General features: G+C 39.3%; 1 protein-coding gene across 2 annotated transcripts in view; it reads left to right on the forward strand.

The window, feature by feature from the left end:
- Nucleotides 1–20,348, forward strand: part of sorcs3a (sortilin related VPS10 domain containing receptor 3a) — a 217,077-nt gene that overhangs the window by 118,687 nt on the left and 78,042 nt on the right. For both annotated transcript variants that reach the window (XM_071504406.1, XM_071504407.1), the window contains one exon: nucleotides 8,964–9,122. In XM_071504406.1, the coding sequence (XP_071360507.1) occupies nucleotides 8,964–9,122 (159 nt within the window). The remainder of the gene's footprint in view (nucleotides 1–8,963; nucleotides 9,123–20,348) is intronic.

The following is a 20,348-nucleotide window of genomic DNA, read 5'->3' on the forward strand; positions in this document are numbered from 1 at the left end:
AGAAGCAGTTGCGAGCGGGCACCTCTGCAGCCCTCCTCGACAACTTCACCATCGAGGAGGTGGTTGCTGGCTCCACTTCTGTTTCTCCCCTTTTCCTATTGGAAGACACAAAGCCTGGAATCGAGGATTGTCTGGCACAACAGGACATACACATTCTGGGCAAACAGATCTGGACTTGATGTCCCGCACTTGAATCCCACACTAGCTGTGGGACAGGTTCAGGAGGGCAGAGGTGGATCTGTTTACATTGTGTGAAAACTCAGTGTGCACTGTGGTTCTCCATGAATGCGCAAGAGCACCTTCCTCTGGAGGTGGACGCTATTTCTTATTAACCATGGCTCAAAGCTCTCGCAATTATTAACACTATACAAGGTGCAGGAGCTCCATCCACAACAGCCTTTTACACGTTGAAATGAATCCCGCATCATACCCCTTTTCTCATGCGGTGACTTTCTTCCAGCTGCCAGTAGACAGAACTCTAGCTCTATCTACAATCAAAGTTATACTACTGCCATCTCATTCCGCCATGAGGGTTTTGAAGCAAGATCTGTCTTACACACCCACTGGTTAAATGCTTTCCATAGGAGAGTCAGAGGAAAGTGGGTTCCCTCAGTGGGACTTACCTCTGGTTTTATGGTCTCTGATTTGGCCTCTGTTTGAGCCGATAACACATATTTCTCTCAAGTTTCTGTCCTTTAAAACACTACTTTTTTTAGCCTTAACCTCAGCTAAAAGGGTGAGCAATTTATGGGCACTCTCTCTCTCCTCATCCTGCCTTGTTATCCAACAGATTATGACCCCCTCCTTCAGCTCCAGAATGATTTCCTTGGAGGGTTTTTTTCCTCTTTCTCACAGAAATGAGATGGAGGAAGCGTCTCACCACCACTGTCTCACTACATGGTGTGATCAACAGCCATTAGACAATCCCACCAGCTGTTTTTACATTACAGAGAGCTTTCTGAAAGGAAGCCTCTAACTAAACAATGGCTCTGTCACTGGTTGTGCGAAGTCATTACTCCTTAGCCTTAATCTCCTCCATAACTTTTGCAATGGAATGGCAGTGGAAGATATCGGAGAAGTGGCATTGAGGGTGTCATTTTTATTTATTGGACACGTTAGAGTTTCCCTTTACTCACTCTGTGTTGAATGTCCTTAATGACTTAAACTGTTGGGTTGCATCTTTATACAAATGTGCATCTATTGCTGGACGGAGCTTTATGTGTGCAGTCCAGCTGTCACATGACCCAGGTACGTTCCCCGCTAACTTGTTTGTATGAGCTTCTGCACTGTCACAGTGCATAAGAATCGCCCCACTGCCCTCCCAGCTTTTGTGTTAGTATTTTGTGATAGTGTCGGGACTACGTGTATCCTTTTATGGCCACAATTTACCATCTCAGAATGGCTACTTCCAGCATGAAAATGCACCATCTCAGAACTCCAACAGAACGCCTTTGGATGTGGTAGAACAGGAGACCCTACCAAGTATTAGTATGATGTTCCCATAGATTGTGTATAAAAATGGACATAGACTCTGGGTAAGAAAAGTGAAGCCAACAGCGAAGTGCCTTAAACTTGCATTCTGCACCAGAGGTTCCACTGGTTGCAAAAGAAATACAGAAAGTTCGATAAAATTACCCTACTTCTCACTTGATTTATTACCTCAGTAAACATTTTCCTAATGAGTTTGTGGTCCCAATAGCTAGGTTAAGGTCTTGTTAAATACAGCACAATGATTATTTTGTAAATTGTGGCCCCAGTTAGAGCGTGGCTTTACAGATCATACCACGAATGGCAACCTGCCAGTCAATCATAAAGAACAAAGGAATGCGCCTTGGAATTTTGAGCTTTCATTGTCTATTTTCAGTTAATGAAAGTTAGTGGTAACCTTTTGTTACTACAAACCTTGTTTAGCATTCAATTGGATTGAAAGACCTTCTGAGGTGTCAGCTGTTGTATTTTTCTAGTAAGTATCTTGTGTTTATGGCCTGATTTTCACTGGGAAAGCCAGCATCCAAATTAAGGTGACAGTTAACACTAGAACGGCTGTGGCAGTCATTTTGACAGTTTTGAAACTTACATGTGTAATAACTTTGTTAAATAAAAAAATACACCACTGCTGGTTCCTGACTTTTCCTAAAAGTGTCTATATTTTTGTTTAAAATCATTTTCATATAGATTACACAAAAGGCAAAGAAAATATGATAATTTATACCTATTTCTGCTGTAGACCATGTAGTTGTAAGACCGGGATGGGAATGGAATAAGGCAGTGGGAATAGGTGTGGGTGTAGGTGCACAAAATAGGGAAGAGCATAGATAGCTGATAAGACTGAAAAGTGTTATGGCCAGAAATACTCTATTCCCAAAAATAACACTCATCACATAAGGTACTGTGGGCAGTGTTTGGGGCTAAAATAATTCATTATGATTCAACTTCAACAGCGAACAAACTGTCATACATGAACATTTTGCAGTAGCTGAAGTCAGGCTTTAATGGACTCAGCAAAGCTTTTCAAAAAAAGTTGGGACAAGGGCAACAACAGACTGAAAAAGTGGTGTAATGCTAAAAAACACCTGGTTGAATATCTCACAACTAATCAGGTTAATGGACTGGACACTCCAGTGACAATGTAGAATCCTGTATTTTCCAGCCTGAGTGTTCCAGCCTTTCCTGGCTAAGGAAAGGTTAACATCCTGACGATCCCAGGATTATCCTCGATGTGCATGTGCAATCCTCCAAATTAAGCTGCTGTCCTCTCCACTTGCCAAGCTCCAGTCTTTGTCAACAGCACACAGTCACACCCATGAAAATGACAGAAATGAGTACAACGGCTGAAAGGCAAGCTAGCTTGCAGGGACAATACCCTGCTGCCACCACTAGTGGGTAGTATATTACATGACGAATGCAAATAGGCAACAGATCCTTTACGGCACACAAATCTGTTCTGAGATCAGATGTAAGGGGGGATATCTCTTCAACTTTATTATCATTCTAATTAATGTCTATTCTTAGCTTTAAATGGGCAAACACTGGCAGGCCATTGCTATCAGATGTATTGATATAGCTGATATTGTATTTGATTGCTAATTAGTCTACAATCTTATAAAATGGTGTTTAAAACTGTATTTGGATCTCCTATTTGGATTCTAATGGAAGTATTATTTGGTATAATAGTGTCTTGTTTATTGTACTTAGTACAGCATAATTTAGGTGTATGGTATGTAATTAGGGTATGACTGGTTGCTGTCTAATAAAGAACATATTTCTAATTTGATACAAAGTACAGCTTATTGCATTGTATTATTGTGCTGTAGAATAAAGAGTGATCCATTCTTCTTATACAAATATTAGTGATTAGTGATAAGTTATGCCCACAGTTTCCATAGTTACAGAGTCTTGCATTAACCCATGTTAAACAGGCAATTCAAAGTAAGAAGACAAGGTGTCATTTAGCCGCAGTGTTTCTTAATCTAAATTATTTATAATTTTTTAATTAATATGTTGGAGTTGTGACAAAGAAAGTATATTTGAGGGTTGCAGTATGCAGACTTATTTTTCTCCAGAGCACATATGAAAAGGACGACACAGGTAAAGACAGAGTTCGTCACAGATTCAAGAATCTATGAAACCTTTAAACCTTAGGACATCAACGTGATGTGGTAAAGAACAAGTCATTGCTATTCAGGTTTCGAGTTGAGAATTTTTCTGCAATATGACAGGTGTTGCAATGTTGTCCTTGAAAATAATCATTTTGTTCAGATTAACTTGCCAGGCCAGATAAATGATAAAAAAAGAAAGAGAGAGAAATCTGTGTGGCATCAACAGACTTACAGAAAGTAAAGCAGGACTCCTCTGTATGATGATGATGTGCTTGGAGTTGTTTGAAGTACTCACTTTTCCAATGCCAAGCCAAGGTACTGACCCTGGATACGTTTGCATGGCGCGGGAGTTAATAGGATCCTGGGACTGTTGAGTTAAACCACATCAGGGTGAGGGACAGATCATAGCTGGCACTCATTACTCCTCATGACTCAGTCCTCCTGCCTGTTTTACATGAAGAAGATTGAATTCCACATCAAGGGTATAGCAGGAATGTAGTCCTTGAGCTTCTCTCTGTTGCTGATGTGACATACTCTTTTGTTATTTTGGTTATATAAAATTAGTTAAACCTTGTAAACACCCCTAAGAGAGAAAGGTCATGTACCATACAATATACAGGATGTAAATAACAATGAGAAACAATACATTTCTGACATCAGTTTTACCAAAATACATTTTATTTGATATTAACCAACATGTGGAAAAAACAAAACAAAAACATTTTATTGTGGATATGTTACTGTGTGAGTCATTGCAGTCAAGAACTAGTCGCAATCTCATGAGAACATTTTACTCTAATGGTTAACCTCTGGCTCTGTCCATGGGCTGATTCCCCCTCTGCACCTTATCTCGAATCTAATTATTTCGATTTGCCATCCTGTAGATGGGTGAAAGTTTGCCTGATGCTGGCTACATTCCTGTGTTGCCTCCTTGCATCCGAGTGGCCTAATTTAGCATCTGCCTGTGTTCTACTGGATAAAAAGGTCTAATCACTCTCTGTAAGATATAATCGCATGCTGCTCTTTGAGATATTTCTTTCAACCCCTATAAAGGAATCATTATATGGCCACTGTGGTGTTTCTGGAAGCATATGTAGACTTTTTTCACTTACATCGCCCAAGCAATAAGTTGAAGCTGTGACCTTTTACAATGTCACATTATAGATTTGAATGATTAAAATGACATTTAGCACAAAGCTTCTGAAAGTGACACCTCCCATGAATCATCAGGGCTACATTCTGATGTCTTTTTCCAGGCTCAGGCTGTGCTCAGTCTTTGAACGGTTTGATTGAATGGCTGGTAGATTAGGTTAATTTAAAAATAAAGACATGCACGGTTAAAATGCCATTGAGGAAGCACGAGAGAGAAAACATGATAGCTGAATGTGGGTAATTAAGTCTTGATCCATAGTTAATGAGCATATTGCAGTGACAATTCTGCATTAAACCTCCAGTCAAAGACTAGGCTCAATTGATCTGGTGTGATGTGATTCATTTGCTGCAGGGTGTCTCTTTCTCTCTGTCTCTGATCCATACCTCCACTTACCTCATGATCTGACAACTACCGGCTTCTATCTCTGTGCTCCAGCTTATGCACAGCTTAACGTCAGCCTGATAAAACACAAAGGTTATCCTTCCAACCTCTATCGATTTACTATTGTTACCTTCCTCACTGGCCAGCTGCCTCACAAAAGCTGGGTGGATGCTGTGAGGGAAATCTTAAGCAGCCCTTGCTAATGCTATCGGTCACTGTGATTTTGGAAGTGAGCAATTATTGTTTGAGGGCAATTGTTTCAGTAGGCAGGAGAGAAATTGGCTACTGATCCTTTTCTCGCCTTTGTATTGGTTTCACATTGGTTGTGGGTTTCTTTCTAATCACAGAGGCGACAGACAGAAACTGGCTTGTTACAATAATGTGCAAGGTTGGGAAATGATATTGCTGTCTTCACACCTACATGGCAGTAAAAGAGTAATGCAATTGTGACAATACCTTCGAGACCCCATTCTCAGCATTAAAAGAGCGCACTGTGATTGAAGGTTATAGTTACATAGACAGCATAGAGAGGGAAACATAACAATATATGGCTTGAATAGAGAGCAAGGGTAGATTTTAATATGAAACGTACAGTATGTGTGTATACCTCCTAAGGCCTTTCTACTTTTCTATTTAACTGAAAGAAAGGTGAATCAAAATAAGGCTTGGTGAAATTTAATTTCCTGTTCATAATAGAGTCTGGTGCTCACTCTAATATTATAGACAATGATTATTGCTTTAAACTGTAAATTACATCTGACATGTCCCAAAGACACTGGCAGATATAAGGAGGCCTTGGCATTACATAGTGACAGGTAATGAATATCAAAATTGGTGAGCCTGGGCCAATGAGAAATTCAGGCTGAGAATGTGCCTGTTTATTGGTCCCTAATGAAAAACTATTTATCTAAATCACCACCAGGGCGGATTACTGGTTAAAGCCTGGAAAGAGGGCTTGAATTTTTGTCAATGACAAATGTGCTGTTGTTTTTCCAATTCATGCTGAATTGACAAGAGAAAACACAGCCATTTGGACGAGGAGTGTAGTCGCTACTCACAATTCCATCACACAATTCTTGTAGATGCATGGATGTTGTAGTTTAGGCCTTATTAAAGACTCCATACTGAGAGATAAACATTTAAAGTCGCACTAGTCTGTGTTTTCAAATTAATGATGGAATAAATGATCAAGTGTAATGTGAAGGAATTCACTTGTAGTGACAAACCAATGGAGAATTATCACTCGACTCTGTAGTTCTCCTCGGCTCTTGGGAGCTTTTTTGCCTTTTTAGCTCATTTTTTGGTCTTTTGGCCAGACACTGCTTTCATCAGTCTTGTTTCGGGCCACAGCAGGAAGCTTTTTTCAGTGGAAAAAACTTTGATAAATCCACTGCATGTTACCTGCTGGCACCAAAAGGCAGAAAGATCATGAAAAGGAAAGAGGGCTAGAGGGAAAGTGAATATTTGTGCTATGTGTTACAAGGTGTTGTGTTCCCAGCTTGTTCCTCTACTCCAAAGTTATTATATTAGTAAGAGACAATGATGGAGCTTACATACTAGTACTTTGTTACTTCTCACAAAGCCATTTACCATGTTTATCTTTCTTCAATCTTTATCCTATCCGTGGTTCAGATGGTGGGACAGGATGTATGCTGATCTCTGTTGGTGATGCAAATCTCCTGCTCCTCAAACCCAACCACTGAGGATTCACAAGTCTGTGCATTTGTTGTGCCAAGCCTGGATGAATGGGAGGGTTGCATCAGGATTCTTATCTGGTGTTCGTCCTGAATATCTGGTGTCAAAAAAAAAAAAAAAGAAAAAAACCTGGTCTAAGGTCAATGGCGAGTGCTTCACTGTTATTTTAAGGGCATATTGTCAAGAGAGTGGGTGCATTATGTGCCTGTTATGCACAAACTGAGTGCGCTGAAAAAGCTCTTCAAATATTTGGATAAGTCAAGTGGAACACTAGAATACAGCCTCAGAAGGGAGGATTATATTTGCATATTGTGTATTGCATAAACTTGCTCTGTTTTTTTTTTGTTTTACTTACTTGTAATTTTGCTTTTGCTTATTTGCACTGTTTCACTACCTCACCTTTAACTGCCATGTACTGTAATGATTATTTATGCACTGTATCATTGCACTATCATGGCACTATCTTTTTGAAAAAGTTTTTGTTTACATTATATATTATATTTTTATATTTGTATATTTTTATTTGCACCATGGGTCCAAGAGGACTGTAATTTCAATTGTGCTGTATGTCCTGTATGTGTAGCATAATTGACAATAAAGCTGACTTTGACTTTTTGACTTTGACTTTACTCACCTTATAATGGACAATAAGGCTTTTATAATTTTGAGTCTGATTTGGAAAGGGTGTGGAGTTCCTCGACAGAATCAGTCATTTTAGCAAGTGTCCAAAAACAATATATGTTTACAAGTGGCAAAGCCTGCTAATGGCCATAGGAATTATGACAAGTAAAAAGTCAGGTGATGTGACAGTTTACATAGGGCATACAAAATGTCAGGCTTTAATGCAAGAGACTGCTGTTTGTTTACCATTTCCAACCGGCAGTCAGTGCTGTTTTTTTTTTAAATTTTTTTTATTTTTTTATTGTGATCAGGATTGTTGACCTTACCTGACCTTAAACTAATCGGACCTGCGAATGGGGTGTCAGTTTTAAGGTAAAGTTTTGAAACCCAGAGCGGCTTTACAAACAAAAAAGACATCTTAATTTCTACAATATGTGACTTTTTGGAGGATTTGTAAAATATATCATCTTAGACGAACAACATATAGACATAACACCAAAAGTTTTATGATGTATAAAGTAAGAGCTTAATGTAAAGCCTAAAAATCACCTAGATAAATGTTTTGATAATGGATTTTTTCCCCAACATTTAAAATTTTATAACTGTCAACATGAATAAATATTTTCACCAGCACAGTCTGATTCAAAAGAATACCAGGGTATTAAAATACATTACACACCTATTCAAACACCTCTCCTTTACTCAAGGAGGAATTTGTGTGATCATTTTATCTCCTTCCACAAGACTTAATGTCATTAACTGAAAGAAAAATGCATAGTGGAATTCCAGCTCTTATTGAATTGAGTAATAACTGTGAGCTCTGGCAGAAATATTCCAAGCATGAAATTGGAGCTTCTACCACTGTCGCACTGTTAAATTTGAAATGAGAATTTTGTTGGAAGGAGAATTGCTAAGAGATGACATGTGAATGGACTAGCTCAGAAAGAAAAAACATACTATATATGTAGATTCATGCATGGCTCCTTAAATCATTGCTTGTACAGACTAGACTACAAGCTCTATCACCTCACTGTTATATACTAAGACAAATAATTTCATGACTTTTCAACCTACCTGTGTGCCTCAGGTATACGTTTCAGTCTGTATTGGTTTATAAACTAATTTCACCTCTACTTGCTGTGAACAAGCTTCAATTTTTTTTGGAGATAGATGATTAAAACTCCAAGTCTTCACCTAAGAGTGCACAAGAAGAGCCACAGAGCCATGGCAACAGAAAAGCAAGAGTCGCACTCATGAAATGAAGTAGGAAATATAGTGGAGCTGTTTGCCAAGCGTTAGGCTGACGTGTGCCAAAAGCCAGGGCTTTTTTTTGCTGACACTGCTCCTGCCCCTGACGTCTCTCTTCTCCCTTCTCTCATCTTCCTATCTTTCCAACTCTTCACACAAAACTCGCCCTTCAAATCCTTTCTTCTCCCATCTTCAAAAACTCATACCAACTCCCCTTACATGTGTGCACACTCTCCTCCTCCTCTCTCTCTTTTTTCTGCTCTCAGATTATGGTGTTGACAGATCCGGAGTTTGAGAGCAGTGTGCTCATCAGCTCTGATGAGGGAGCCAGTTACCAGAAGTACCGCCTTACTTTCTACGTCCTTAGCCTTTTATTCCACCCCACTGAAGAGGACTGGGCCTTAGCCTACAGTCACGACCAGAAGGTGAGAATGTGCTTGATGTCATCTCTTTCCTGTCCATGCCACAATTAGCTGAATGTTATTGACTTAAAGCCATTACTTGGGCTTTGTGTTACTCACAAAACATATTCACTAGAACCTGCAGTTAATTAACTGATAGTAGAGCATTGATTCGTCCTCAATATAAATCTTGTTGAATTGCAGAAATTCAAAGAAGTAAGAGAACCACGCTTTTATTTGAGACATGCTATCATTAGAGATGGCCCTTTATGCCTATATCCAGCTTTTATTTAGGTGTAGTTTATCATAATTTAAAGGTCCCATGTTTTACACTTTTCCTGGGTTTTATTTGATGAAATATATCCATAAGAGGGTATATTTGTGGTTTTAAGTACCAAAAACTATTTCAATGTAGTTTTACATCTCCTCTCTCAGGCTTCTCTCTGGAGCAGGTTGGTGAGGCAATCAGAAGAGAGGATCTGAGCCTTTCTGATTGGCTGACTGTCTTCTGAGCAATCTAATACAATCCTGTTTCCAAAAAAGTTGGGACACTGTAAAATGTAAATTAAAAGCAGAACCCAATGATGTGCAAATCATGTAAAACCATATTTAATTGAAAATAGAACAAAGACAACATATTAAATGTTGAAATGCTGAAATTTTATTGTTTTATGAAAAATATGTTAATATATGTTGTAAAAATATAGCAGATTTCAGGTCAACACTCCAAACCAAATCCTGCAAAGTTGGATGGTGGGTCCTGGTGAGCTGGGCTGGGCTTTGGGCATGGCTGAGGGTGGCGACTGCTTTGTTGTGACATCAAAGTTACGGAAGTTCTGGCAGCTCATTTTAAGGCACACTTTCTGAACATGGACTGTGTGCATTTCTTTGTGAATTGAGTGCTTTGATACTTTCACAGTATTCATATAGTATCTAGACCTTAATGCAAATGAAACAGTTTCTCGATTGTTCCACATTAAAGCCCTTCAAGTAGTTATAGGGCATAAAGGCAATGTCACGCCATCATTTAGGACTATGACTGTTGCAATACAGATGTGTGGCCCAAAATTACCTTGAATTAGTTTGAAAAAAAAAGTGAAATAAAGCATTCTATGAGACTTACCTAAGTTAAAACTGAGCGATAAACATAACTTTTACACATGTTGTATTCTATATCAATTAAAATCTACATTTAAGTTTCACTTTAATATGGCGGTCAGTTAAGTAATCCATGAAGCTCCATGAAAAATTATCACAAAATAACACTGCTTAAACAAAGCTCATAGTGATTCTTCCTTGTGCAACATTAAAGACACCAGTAGATATACTTAATGTTTATTTACAGGGTTGTAAATAACATACATTGTCTAATCTACTATCTACAGGTGTGTGTGTGTACTTGCTATGTAGTAAGGACCAAAAAAAGTATTTTACTAACAGAGTGAGGGCATTTTGGCCGGTCCTCACTTTTTGAGACACCTTCAAATTGCTTGAATTGGTTAGGGAATGCATTCTGTCTGTCTGTCTGTCTGTCTGTGTGCGTGTCTGTCTGTCTGTCTGTCTGTGTAAACAAAAGGGAAGATGGCCAAATCAGAATGGTTGCTGTGACCACATGACCTTAACAAAGATACCACAAGATGGCAGTACACAAATAAACTACTCAAGGTTACAGGCCCAAAGATGGCTGCTGAGACCACATGGCATGTGGGGGAGGGAGAGTGTGAGTTTCTTTGTTCAAAGCCAGTTCAGGGAGTCAAAGGATGCCCGGTTAAAAAGAGGGTTAGCTACATGTATGTGTGAGGACATACAAGTGTCAGTTAACAGTGTGGCTAACCAGTAACATAAACAGATAACAACAAAACTCAAATACATTAACTAGATCTATACATGTACATCAACAAAGTTAACAATCACATGCTAAGCCATGGTGTACTACCTTGTGCTAATTAAGGTCCCCAGTCGCAGTCCTGGGAACAAAAAGAGAGAAGGTCCTTTCCAGTGTTGTCTTCACAAAGTCTGGTCTAACTGTGTGGCCTTTGGTGCTGCAGAGGAGGCTGCTGGTCGCTTCTTTGTTCTTCTTGCAGAGTTAGTTGTTACACACTAACTCTGCTGTTGCTCCTGTTCCTGGGAATCAGCTGCAGACTTGGTGTTGTAGCAGCTGGCACTAAACTTGTTCACTTTTGGTTTCTTAAGCAGGCACTCACGTCGCTGCTGTTTAGGACGAGTGAAGCGGAGTGGTCTGGCCAGAGAGAACAAAGAGGCATGGCTGGTTTTATTGTCTGGTGACACTTTGGGTCATATGTCACCCAGTGACCAACACTTACTGGTCAGTAAGGGTCTGTAGGGGAGGTACTCAGCAGGTGTGAAAAGTGAAGGATTGTGGGGAATGATGTTCACAGGGCCCTTCCTTTGTCTGTACAACAAAGGAACATGTGATCTCCCCCACCCTGAATGATCTGAGTCCCAACAACAAAGTAACTATTAAGTCAATATCTCACTGGAAAGAAATCTAAAATGTCAAAATAAAGAATATGTCTGATATCAAAATACTGAGTGAAGTTTAGAAAGAATGAAGAACACAGACATCACTATCAGTCCTTCCTCCTGTCCTCTGTCCTCCACCCTGCTGCTGGTGTGATTAACTGCCTGGTAGAGAGAGGCTGGCTGGTTTGTCTGAGCTACTGGCATCGTATTTAATTTATAGCTTTGCAATTAATTGTTGGTGTACCAACTGGACAGTGTCTATTTTTTTCCATTTCAACTGGTGCTACATTATGTGATTCTTTACAGGGTCCTTCCGAGAAAACTGTTGGAAATTTATGAGGAAGCCTGTTTTTTTGTCATATTTTTTGTTATATTTGCATGAAGTATAGGGTTGTGACTTAACAGTGAAAAGCACAGTAAAGTTGAACTAATCATATTAAAAACTGTATTTGTAACGAGAGGTTCAGAGCAACAGAATGGTGAGTGTAGTGCTACTGTGTTGTTATTCTAATGGAAATTGTGCTGTGGACATGAACATAATACTGAATATGACATGCAAACCATTATAGTAAGGTACTAGTAATTTTGTCTATTTTCCATGGCTTTATTTTGGACTAGACCCTTTTTCTGTGAACAGGAAAAAGCTGCTTGTTATGTCTGCTTATTATTTATTATTTCAGATGTGGATGTTATCTGAGGATTTTTATTTCAGAAGTGGAGGTTATACTATTTTGGCCAAAAACATCAGTCCCTTAAAGGTTCCGTAAATGATCAGTGCTGCCACTAAATTTCGCGCTAGACCAACAGTGTCTTTGACCAGAACAAATCCTTCTTCAGCTACATCACCAGCCTCTGTTTAGCCATGATATGCTGTAATGTAATGCTGGCAGTTAGCCAGCTAGCAATATCAACATTTGAACACAGAACCTTTTAAGTGAGTCTCTGCCTCTCATTTTCCTTATCAGTACTTCATCACAAGGTCACCTTCACTGGGCTTTGCCGCACAGTATGCAGCTCTGCACACTGTCTTTGCAGAGTGCTCGAAGATTGTACCCAGTAAAGGTCTGCCATTAAGGTCAATGTCTGTGACCTGAGAGCCAAAATGATTGCCCTGCAGGAGGGCAGCTGCTAGAGGGAGACGATTGGTGGCTATATCAAACCTGTCAACAACAAAGATTTGAAAAGGCTCTCCCTGCATGAACCAATGTCAGGATTTTTTATTAGCAGAAAGTTATAGTATCTATGAGTATGAATCTATCTATAGTATCTATAAATAGATTCAAACATACATGCAGAAAGAAATTCACCCACCAATTGTGTTTATTAGCTTTTAGGAATATGCCATTCATTTTTAATTTTTTTAATTAAGTGTATTATATTTAGTTGATGTTACAAATCTTGCTAATTGGGTAGCAAAATAATTTTGCTTTTCTATAGAATCGCATCCACTCTAAACTCACATTAAAGTCACAGAAAGCAAAAAAAAAAAAGGATCAAAACTTTAATTTGAGCTGCACTACACTGCTCCAGCATTAAAGCTCAGCATGAAAACTCTGCTGCTACTATTTTAGACTGTAAGACTATTAAGACAAACAAGGTAGCCAGGTCCAAGAAGTTCAAATCTCTGGGTAGGAGTGAAGTTGAAAGAGAGGTGTCTGCCATCAGTCAAGGTTCTGGGCGAAACATAAAATTATTCTGATGAATTTCAGTCACTGCCTTTAAATTATTCAAAAACAGTCTTCCCTGATGTTAATTAACAGCCCTTAGCAGCTTACATTATACATAAAATTACAAAGTATACAAAATATGAGGTGTGTCTGCCTCACCCATGAAACAGACTCACAAGATCAGCGGTGGTAACAGCTCTTGATGTCACTGATTAAATACCTCTCAGCAGAAGGTGGGATATACATCAAACAGTAGAGTAGAAAGCTCTAGTAGGCTGAGGTGGCTGAGACTTGGATTTGACAACTCAACATTCAGGCACATGCACAGATAGACTCCAGGTGGTGCTCAAGCACCTGCCCTTTTGGCCTCTGACTAGACTTTTTGCAATATATATGTGTTTGTATATTTTTCTTTTTCGCCCATGGCATCGATTCTCAATTGATGACGTGTTGATAACTGCATTTGAGCTCTAATTCTGCAAGACTGCATGAGCTCTTTGACTTCCTTTGTTGCAGCCTCCATAGATAATGCAGACAAATCGAGCAGCATCATCCATATCTCTCTGACCTGCCTTCATTGGTGGCAGCCAGGTTAGGAGAGTGTCTGCTCTATGCCTTCATATTGTTGGTATTGGTATTGTCACTGTTGTGAAATTAAACCACGATTAAAATTTTTAATTGATGGCATGCTTCACACATCACAAACAATGAAGCCTGAGGGGAGGTTTGAGGACATATTTCGAGGTGCATCAGAGGAAGCAGAGCCTAAACATTCCAAGGTAGATGGGTTATTATTTATTTTTATTTAACAGCCTTTTTCAGTTTTGTTGGTTTTGGGGAGGTTGTGGGTTAGGAGGTAGAATGGGTCTTGCACTAATTGGATGGTCAGTGGTTCAAGCCCTGGCTCCTCCAGTCTGCATGTTGAAGTGTCCGTGGGCATCACAATAAATATGTAAGTAAATAAAATATACAGTGCTGGTTTATGTAACATATAATAAGAAATAATTATGAGTGGTGTGCCCTCTCATGACCCTGTCAAAATTAGAGGCAGAGGTCAAAGCGTGCAGTGATCATAGGTAATATGAGAATATGACGAGACTGTAATTTGTGTCATCATCAGAACACCTTGGCACTTAAAGCTAAAGACATGATTACCACCTCTGTTAAACCCATTTTCATTTTGTTCCTGAATGTGTCACTGCAACTACCTCCCTAGGGCTGCTGTTGCAAATAAAGAATATGTTCTTCATTTTGTTAAAGGAGGTTTACACAGATATTGGTTGCTTAATTCGACCTTAAGTCCCTCACAGCCTCAACACTTCATATCAACCATTGAGCCAGCAGTGAGAAGCTTTAATATGCTCATTTTCAGCTTGTAACTGGCTAATAGTTTTCAGACTGGGTCACTCTGAATTTAATCAGCTGTAAGTTGGTGATTAGCCGTGGTTAAGTGCAGCCCTGAGGACTTAACTTTCAGGCAGGAGTGAAACTCTTTAGTGAAACATCAGAATCCGTGTCAGGACAAATAGACTGGGGTGAAGTATTTGTTGTAATTCTTGATTCTCTTTTATGACTTATTTTTAGATTAACATTCAGGTCAGTCCCCTCCTAGACTAAGTAAATAAAGGTATTTTTAGATTTAAAACTCTTACTGACCTTTCCAGGCTCTTATGTCTTGACTGTGAAAGGTTTGTGGAGACAATTACTCATTGATGTAGTCCCAAGTTGGCTTCTGAGAATAAGGCCAGTGTTGCTGCTGCCAACTGAGTGAGTTATGTAAACAGCCTGATACAGAAGAACAGTAGAGACACTGAAGAAGCTCCACACATAGAATAAATAAGAGTTGTCTTATTTTATTCTCTGTGAACCGCCTGAACTCCCAGTAGACTGGGTGTGAGGGCAACTTGCCTAATTTTTTTTTTTCACTTTAAGACAAAAGCCCAGAAAAGAACAGGATGTTTTTCTAATTTGTGCCCTTTAGCTGATATGAAAACTACAATATTTGTGATGCTGTGTTGGCAGATTTTAAGTAGAATTTTAGGGATGCTGCAGAGAAATTTCTCCAAAAAAGGGAAAACAAAAGAGGATAAACATTAATTTTATTTGCAGTAGAACTATAGGGATTTGTAAACAGAAAGTTTCTATCATGGTAATAAATATCCCCATACCTCTAGTTATGCCTCAGAGATAAGGCTGTGACCCTCTAATGGACTGTGTAGTGATTAACTCATCCAACATTTGCATAAGAGACAAGAACATGGTGCTGCACACTGTAATCAAACAGTGCTGGTTGTTTGCAATCAGCTATTTCATTGTATGAATTTCTGACCTGTGACATAATGGAGTCTTTTTTGTAGATACTATTTGTCATTAATCATTATTATCTTAATTACCATTATTATTATCCCCTGGATCCCTTGTGGTTGCTTTAACAAAGCTGGGAGACTTGTGAGAGACAGATTAAAAGACCAGTGGTCAAAGTTGGTGCAGCAGAGGTTGAGATATGCTGAAGTTTAGTCCCTAACAAGGGTCAAGCTTCAAAAACACTTAATCCTACACTTCTCAAAATGCAATGTGTGACGACCCTTTCTAGGCAGGCCTCTCCCTGCAGGAGCTTGATGGGTGGAGTTCAGTCGTTGGCAGGATTCAGCTCACCTGGACTACTTCACTATATAAGATGGTGGCAGTCAACCAGTCTTTCCCTCCCCCATGGCAATCACTCTGTTTGATTTTGTTGTATTTGGGGTATCTTTAGATTAATTTCCTTTTTAGTTGTGTACAATAGACTTATTTTTAGTTATAACACATGTTTGGCCTTCCCTCTTTTGTCCAACCTTGAGTTAGGTTGTGACAAATGTGATAGCATAATTTGTCAGACCCACGAATGCCAACCACAACTATGACATAAGCTTTCTGTTACCTAGAAAGCTTACATCAACATGTATGTTTGAGTCTACAGCGATGCTGGCACGTTGTTGAGGCAGTACTTAGGCACAGCTGTGCTTTTGAGATAAATGATGCCAATGTTCTGATGTTTAGAAGGTATAATTTTACAGTCTTAGTCTAGCATGTTAATGAATACTCCAGTTTTGATAACAAATATTTGTTGAGACTTTTCATTTTAAATCACAAATGTCAACCTCATGGTATTGCTGGAGGAAAGTTCAAGTTATAGTTTTTAGAGTAATTTATTAAGTTATATAATCTGGGAACCATGTCTGTGAGGTGTGTACTACTTTATCTGCAATGAGATATTTAACTGGGTAAGTAAAAACTTTGACCTGCTGGTGGTATTAGATCAAAAGTCAGGGTGTCTACAAAGTCAGTAGGTTTCATCCTGTGGAAACCTTGAATATCTTGTTGTCTCTACCAAATTACATGGCAATACATCTAATTGTTTTCAAGACATTTCACTAAAAACCAACAATGGAAACCTTATGGTGGCACTAGGGCAACAGACAGGGGATCATCAAAGTCGAAGATATTACCCTCTGGGACCATGAATGCCTTTCCAAGCTTTGTGGAAATCCTTTCAGTGGTTGTGATATTTCAGTAATTTCATATTCATTAAATTTTAATGATTTCGTGTCAGCTATTCCAAAAACAAATCTTTGACTGACATTGTTTTGTTCTCATGTTCTAAAAATGTGCCTGTTGTGTGCCTGTTGTGACATCCCAGCACATAGACTCACAGTGTTTTACCTGCTGGTCTCCTGCTGTCTGACGAGCCTGCATAAACACTAGTTGAGCACCGACAAATTGAAATTCTTTATCCTTGTGTTTCCTTTGAACCCCAAGTAGCAAATAACCAAACATGCACTTTCAAAAACGATGAGAGCCACCAGTGTATATTCACACCATGAGTGTTAAGTTTTACAAGGAGAGGGACTTTCATGGTTCAGCTCTTACCTCATAAAGAGTCATCCACATGGAAATGTAATGTGTAGTCATGCTGCACTGATATTACATTACCCTAAGACAGCACACGACAATCCCTAGGTCCAGGCAAACATTTAATTTGTGTGTTTGTATTTCCACTGAAGGAGCAGCAATCCATTAAGGCTGAGGCTGCTGTAGCAGGGAGCTGGTGTCTTAATGGCTACTTTAGCTATATTGCTGTGTCTGAACAGAAACACATGGGACCAAAGCGCAGCATGGCACTGAGCTGGCAGCCCACTACAAACAGAAGGATTAATGTCATTACTGAGGTGATGGATGGTTCCGGAAGGAACAGTAATAATACAATAGATCATGACAAAATGATTGTCGAGGGAGTTGTCTTTGACAGGTTAATTTTAGACGGTGGAAGTATGTTTAATATTGAGTAGAAATAAAAAGTATATAATACATAATCAGTTTGAGAAATTGGAGATTCACTATCAAACAGACAGCAAAACCAAATAAAAAATCTAGTGATAATTATTATAGGCCTAAAACAGAGGGAGCGGTTGTGTGGGAGGTTCATCTGTGCAAGTGGGAAAGCACATATGAAAAATATGAACTTGAAAAAGAGTGAGATAGCGAGATATGACACCAGGTCAAGTATGACTTGATTTATCAGGAAATGTTTGATTGTGGTTTTTGTTGCTCTGGCATGATGAAACAGTGAAAGGAGCTCTGAAATCAAAGGGAAATTATGGATAGAGAGAATCTGTGATGGTTACATGGCAAGGACAGGCAGGCAGAACAGATGGAGTAACTCATTCTGATGGAATAACAGATATGTATTGTCACTCCATTGTCAAAACAGCAGATGGAGGTGTGCTGCCAAGCTGATGGTGGAGTGTATCAACAGCAGTGAGATGAGGAAACTTTTCTGTTACTTGGCAGCCCCCACTAAAGATTATATTTTATATTTTTATATTTAGTCTTTGAATATAACTCATTGATTTCATGGGAACAAAGCCACCACTGGAAAGTGTTATGTTAGCTGTTGTGCTCTATATTACTCAGTTTTTGTGTAATTACCAAATGCTTTTATTGTGGATATAGACAACAAACATGGACTTTCTATCTGTCATGCACGGCTTGCTTACTGAGCGGGCAAAGTGGAAACTACACATGGGCCTTGTGTGCCAAGGGGCCCAAAAAATGCCAGTCAGTGTCATGTGCATGTCAAATGATTTTGGCAGTTTCATTAATTGACAATTTGTGTGGGATATTGTACTTCTAATTGTACAATATTAGTTAAGGATAGTGATGGTTTATTTCCTGATATTGTGGCCCCGTATTGTAGAGGGGCAAAATCTAATTCTAACTGTACGGGAAGACTTAGGGTTTTGCTGTGGTGTCAGGTGATAGTTTCTTGACCTTGAGTTTGGCTCTTGACCTTGGAAACAGCTCTTGACAAGACAATTGTGGCTCAAGGTCAATTTACTCCCTATTTTATTTTAACTTTCAACTGTATCATATGGTTTTCATCAACAGACAGATGCTCACTTGTCATGGAACAGCAGATATTCAAATTTTCCATAACTTTGAGCACCTTGGACATCTCATCCATGTCGGTTTAGGTTTATTGTCAACCATGGTGGAAAGTTCCAGAGCAAGTGGCAGTTGTGTCCACCTTTCCAAGGTCAAGAATGAATCATCATCTTACCCCTTAACCTCTGTTCCCTAACCCTAAATCATAACCTCTTAAACATAAGGTCTAGGGACAAAAAACTGGTTCATTCAACCAGTTTACAAGTCAGACAACAGGTTGACAACATGTTGTCCGACACTGTGTATATGGCTGTTCTAAACAACCACACTCAAAGTCAGGACTAGAGCCTGTCTGTTAAAGAGAGGCAAAACAAAATAAACATTTAAACATCAAGATAATAATAGACATTTTCAGACAGTCTTTCCTGGAGGGAATTTAAAATGTTGTACTCCTTGGTACACAGTGAAAGTGGCAGAAAATATCGCGTTAAGAATGAAAAAAGAGCTTATGGGAAAGGTTTAAACACTATTTACTTTCTCATTTCTGCACATGTGACTAATCATTACGTGAAGTGGGTTTCAGTTTTAGATTGTTGGCTTTGGAAAGCCCCCACCCAATTTTGACATCAGAAAGTTGTGGGGGGAGGGGGTTTCTCAGCACTTCTGATCAAAGTTTACCCTACCTTAACATTGTACCTCTTCATTGTATCCAAAGATCAGGTGAGAACTGTACTCTACTCTTGGGGATGGAGGTCTAGAGGTTGAAGCTAGTCTCTTTGCCCTTAGTAAAATCCCTCCATCCCCTGAAGGTCTACAGAATTGATTGGCTGAAGGAGGAGCTTTTGATATTTCAACAACCGTGGTAACCTTTACATGTCATTTACATGGCACTGCTGTCTTTGAGCTGTGGGAGCCAATCATTGTGGCAGCCATTTTTATCTTTTCGAGGAAGTGAAACACATTTGTCAGGTGCTGGGGGAGAGAGGCTGAAGGTGAGGGGGTGCTGCCATCTGGTATGTGTGTGTGAGGTAGAGAGGAAGTTGAGGACTTAGGAACAGAGAGAAGGAAATGAACCAATAAATGAGAGCAAATGAAGATTGATGGATCAGGCTTGAATTCTTATTAAGTAACTAATTTCTATCTGTTATAGAGGCTCCACTGACATCCTCCGTTGGTACGGAAATAGATGAATAGGTATCAGTTGATCTTTTTGTTGGCTTGTTTTATCAGTTTCCAAACATACCTGCAGGTTATTCCCTCCTTGTTGGCCCCACTGATGCTGCAGCCGAGCCAAGCCCTGATATGACATTCTAGGTTAAAATCACACATTCCCTTTTATCACTTCAACAGAGTTAAGGGAAAACACTTTCTGCATATTTTTGTTTTGTGAGTGGGTTGCTGTGACAATTTATATCATTCACTCCTCTTGTCTCTGTCTTGCAGAATGGATGCAAGGTCTTCTCTGAGCTATTAACTCACTGTAAGGAGTTAGGGTGTGTGTTTTGGGCCACAGGCAATTATGACATTTATTTTTGTCAGTGGCATCCCATGAGTGAGCCTGTCAGTGTACAGAAACCCAGGGCAGCAGGAGGGCACGGAACATCATTTACCGAACCTAGACTGGAAAGCTCTTGTCACTCTTGTAAGCTCTCTCTGCATGATAGAAGGCAGGTAG

The sequence above is a fragment of the Trachinotus anak genome, unplaced genomic scaffold, assembly GCF_046630095.1.
Source record: "Trachinotus anak isolate AG129_WGS33_773 ecotype Australia unplaced genomic scaffold, CSIRO_AGI_Tana_v1 ptg000019l, whole genome shotgun sequence".
Lineage (NCBI taxonomy): Eukaryota > Metazoa > Chordata > Actinopteri > Carangiformes > Carangidae > Trachinotus > Trachinotus anak.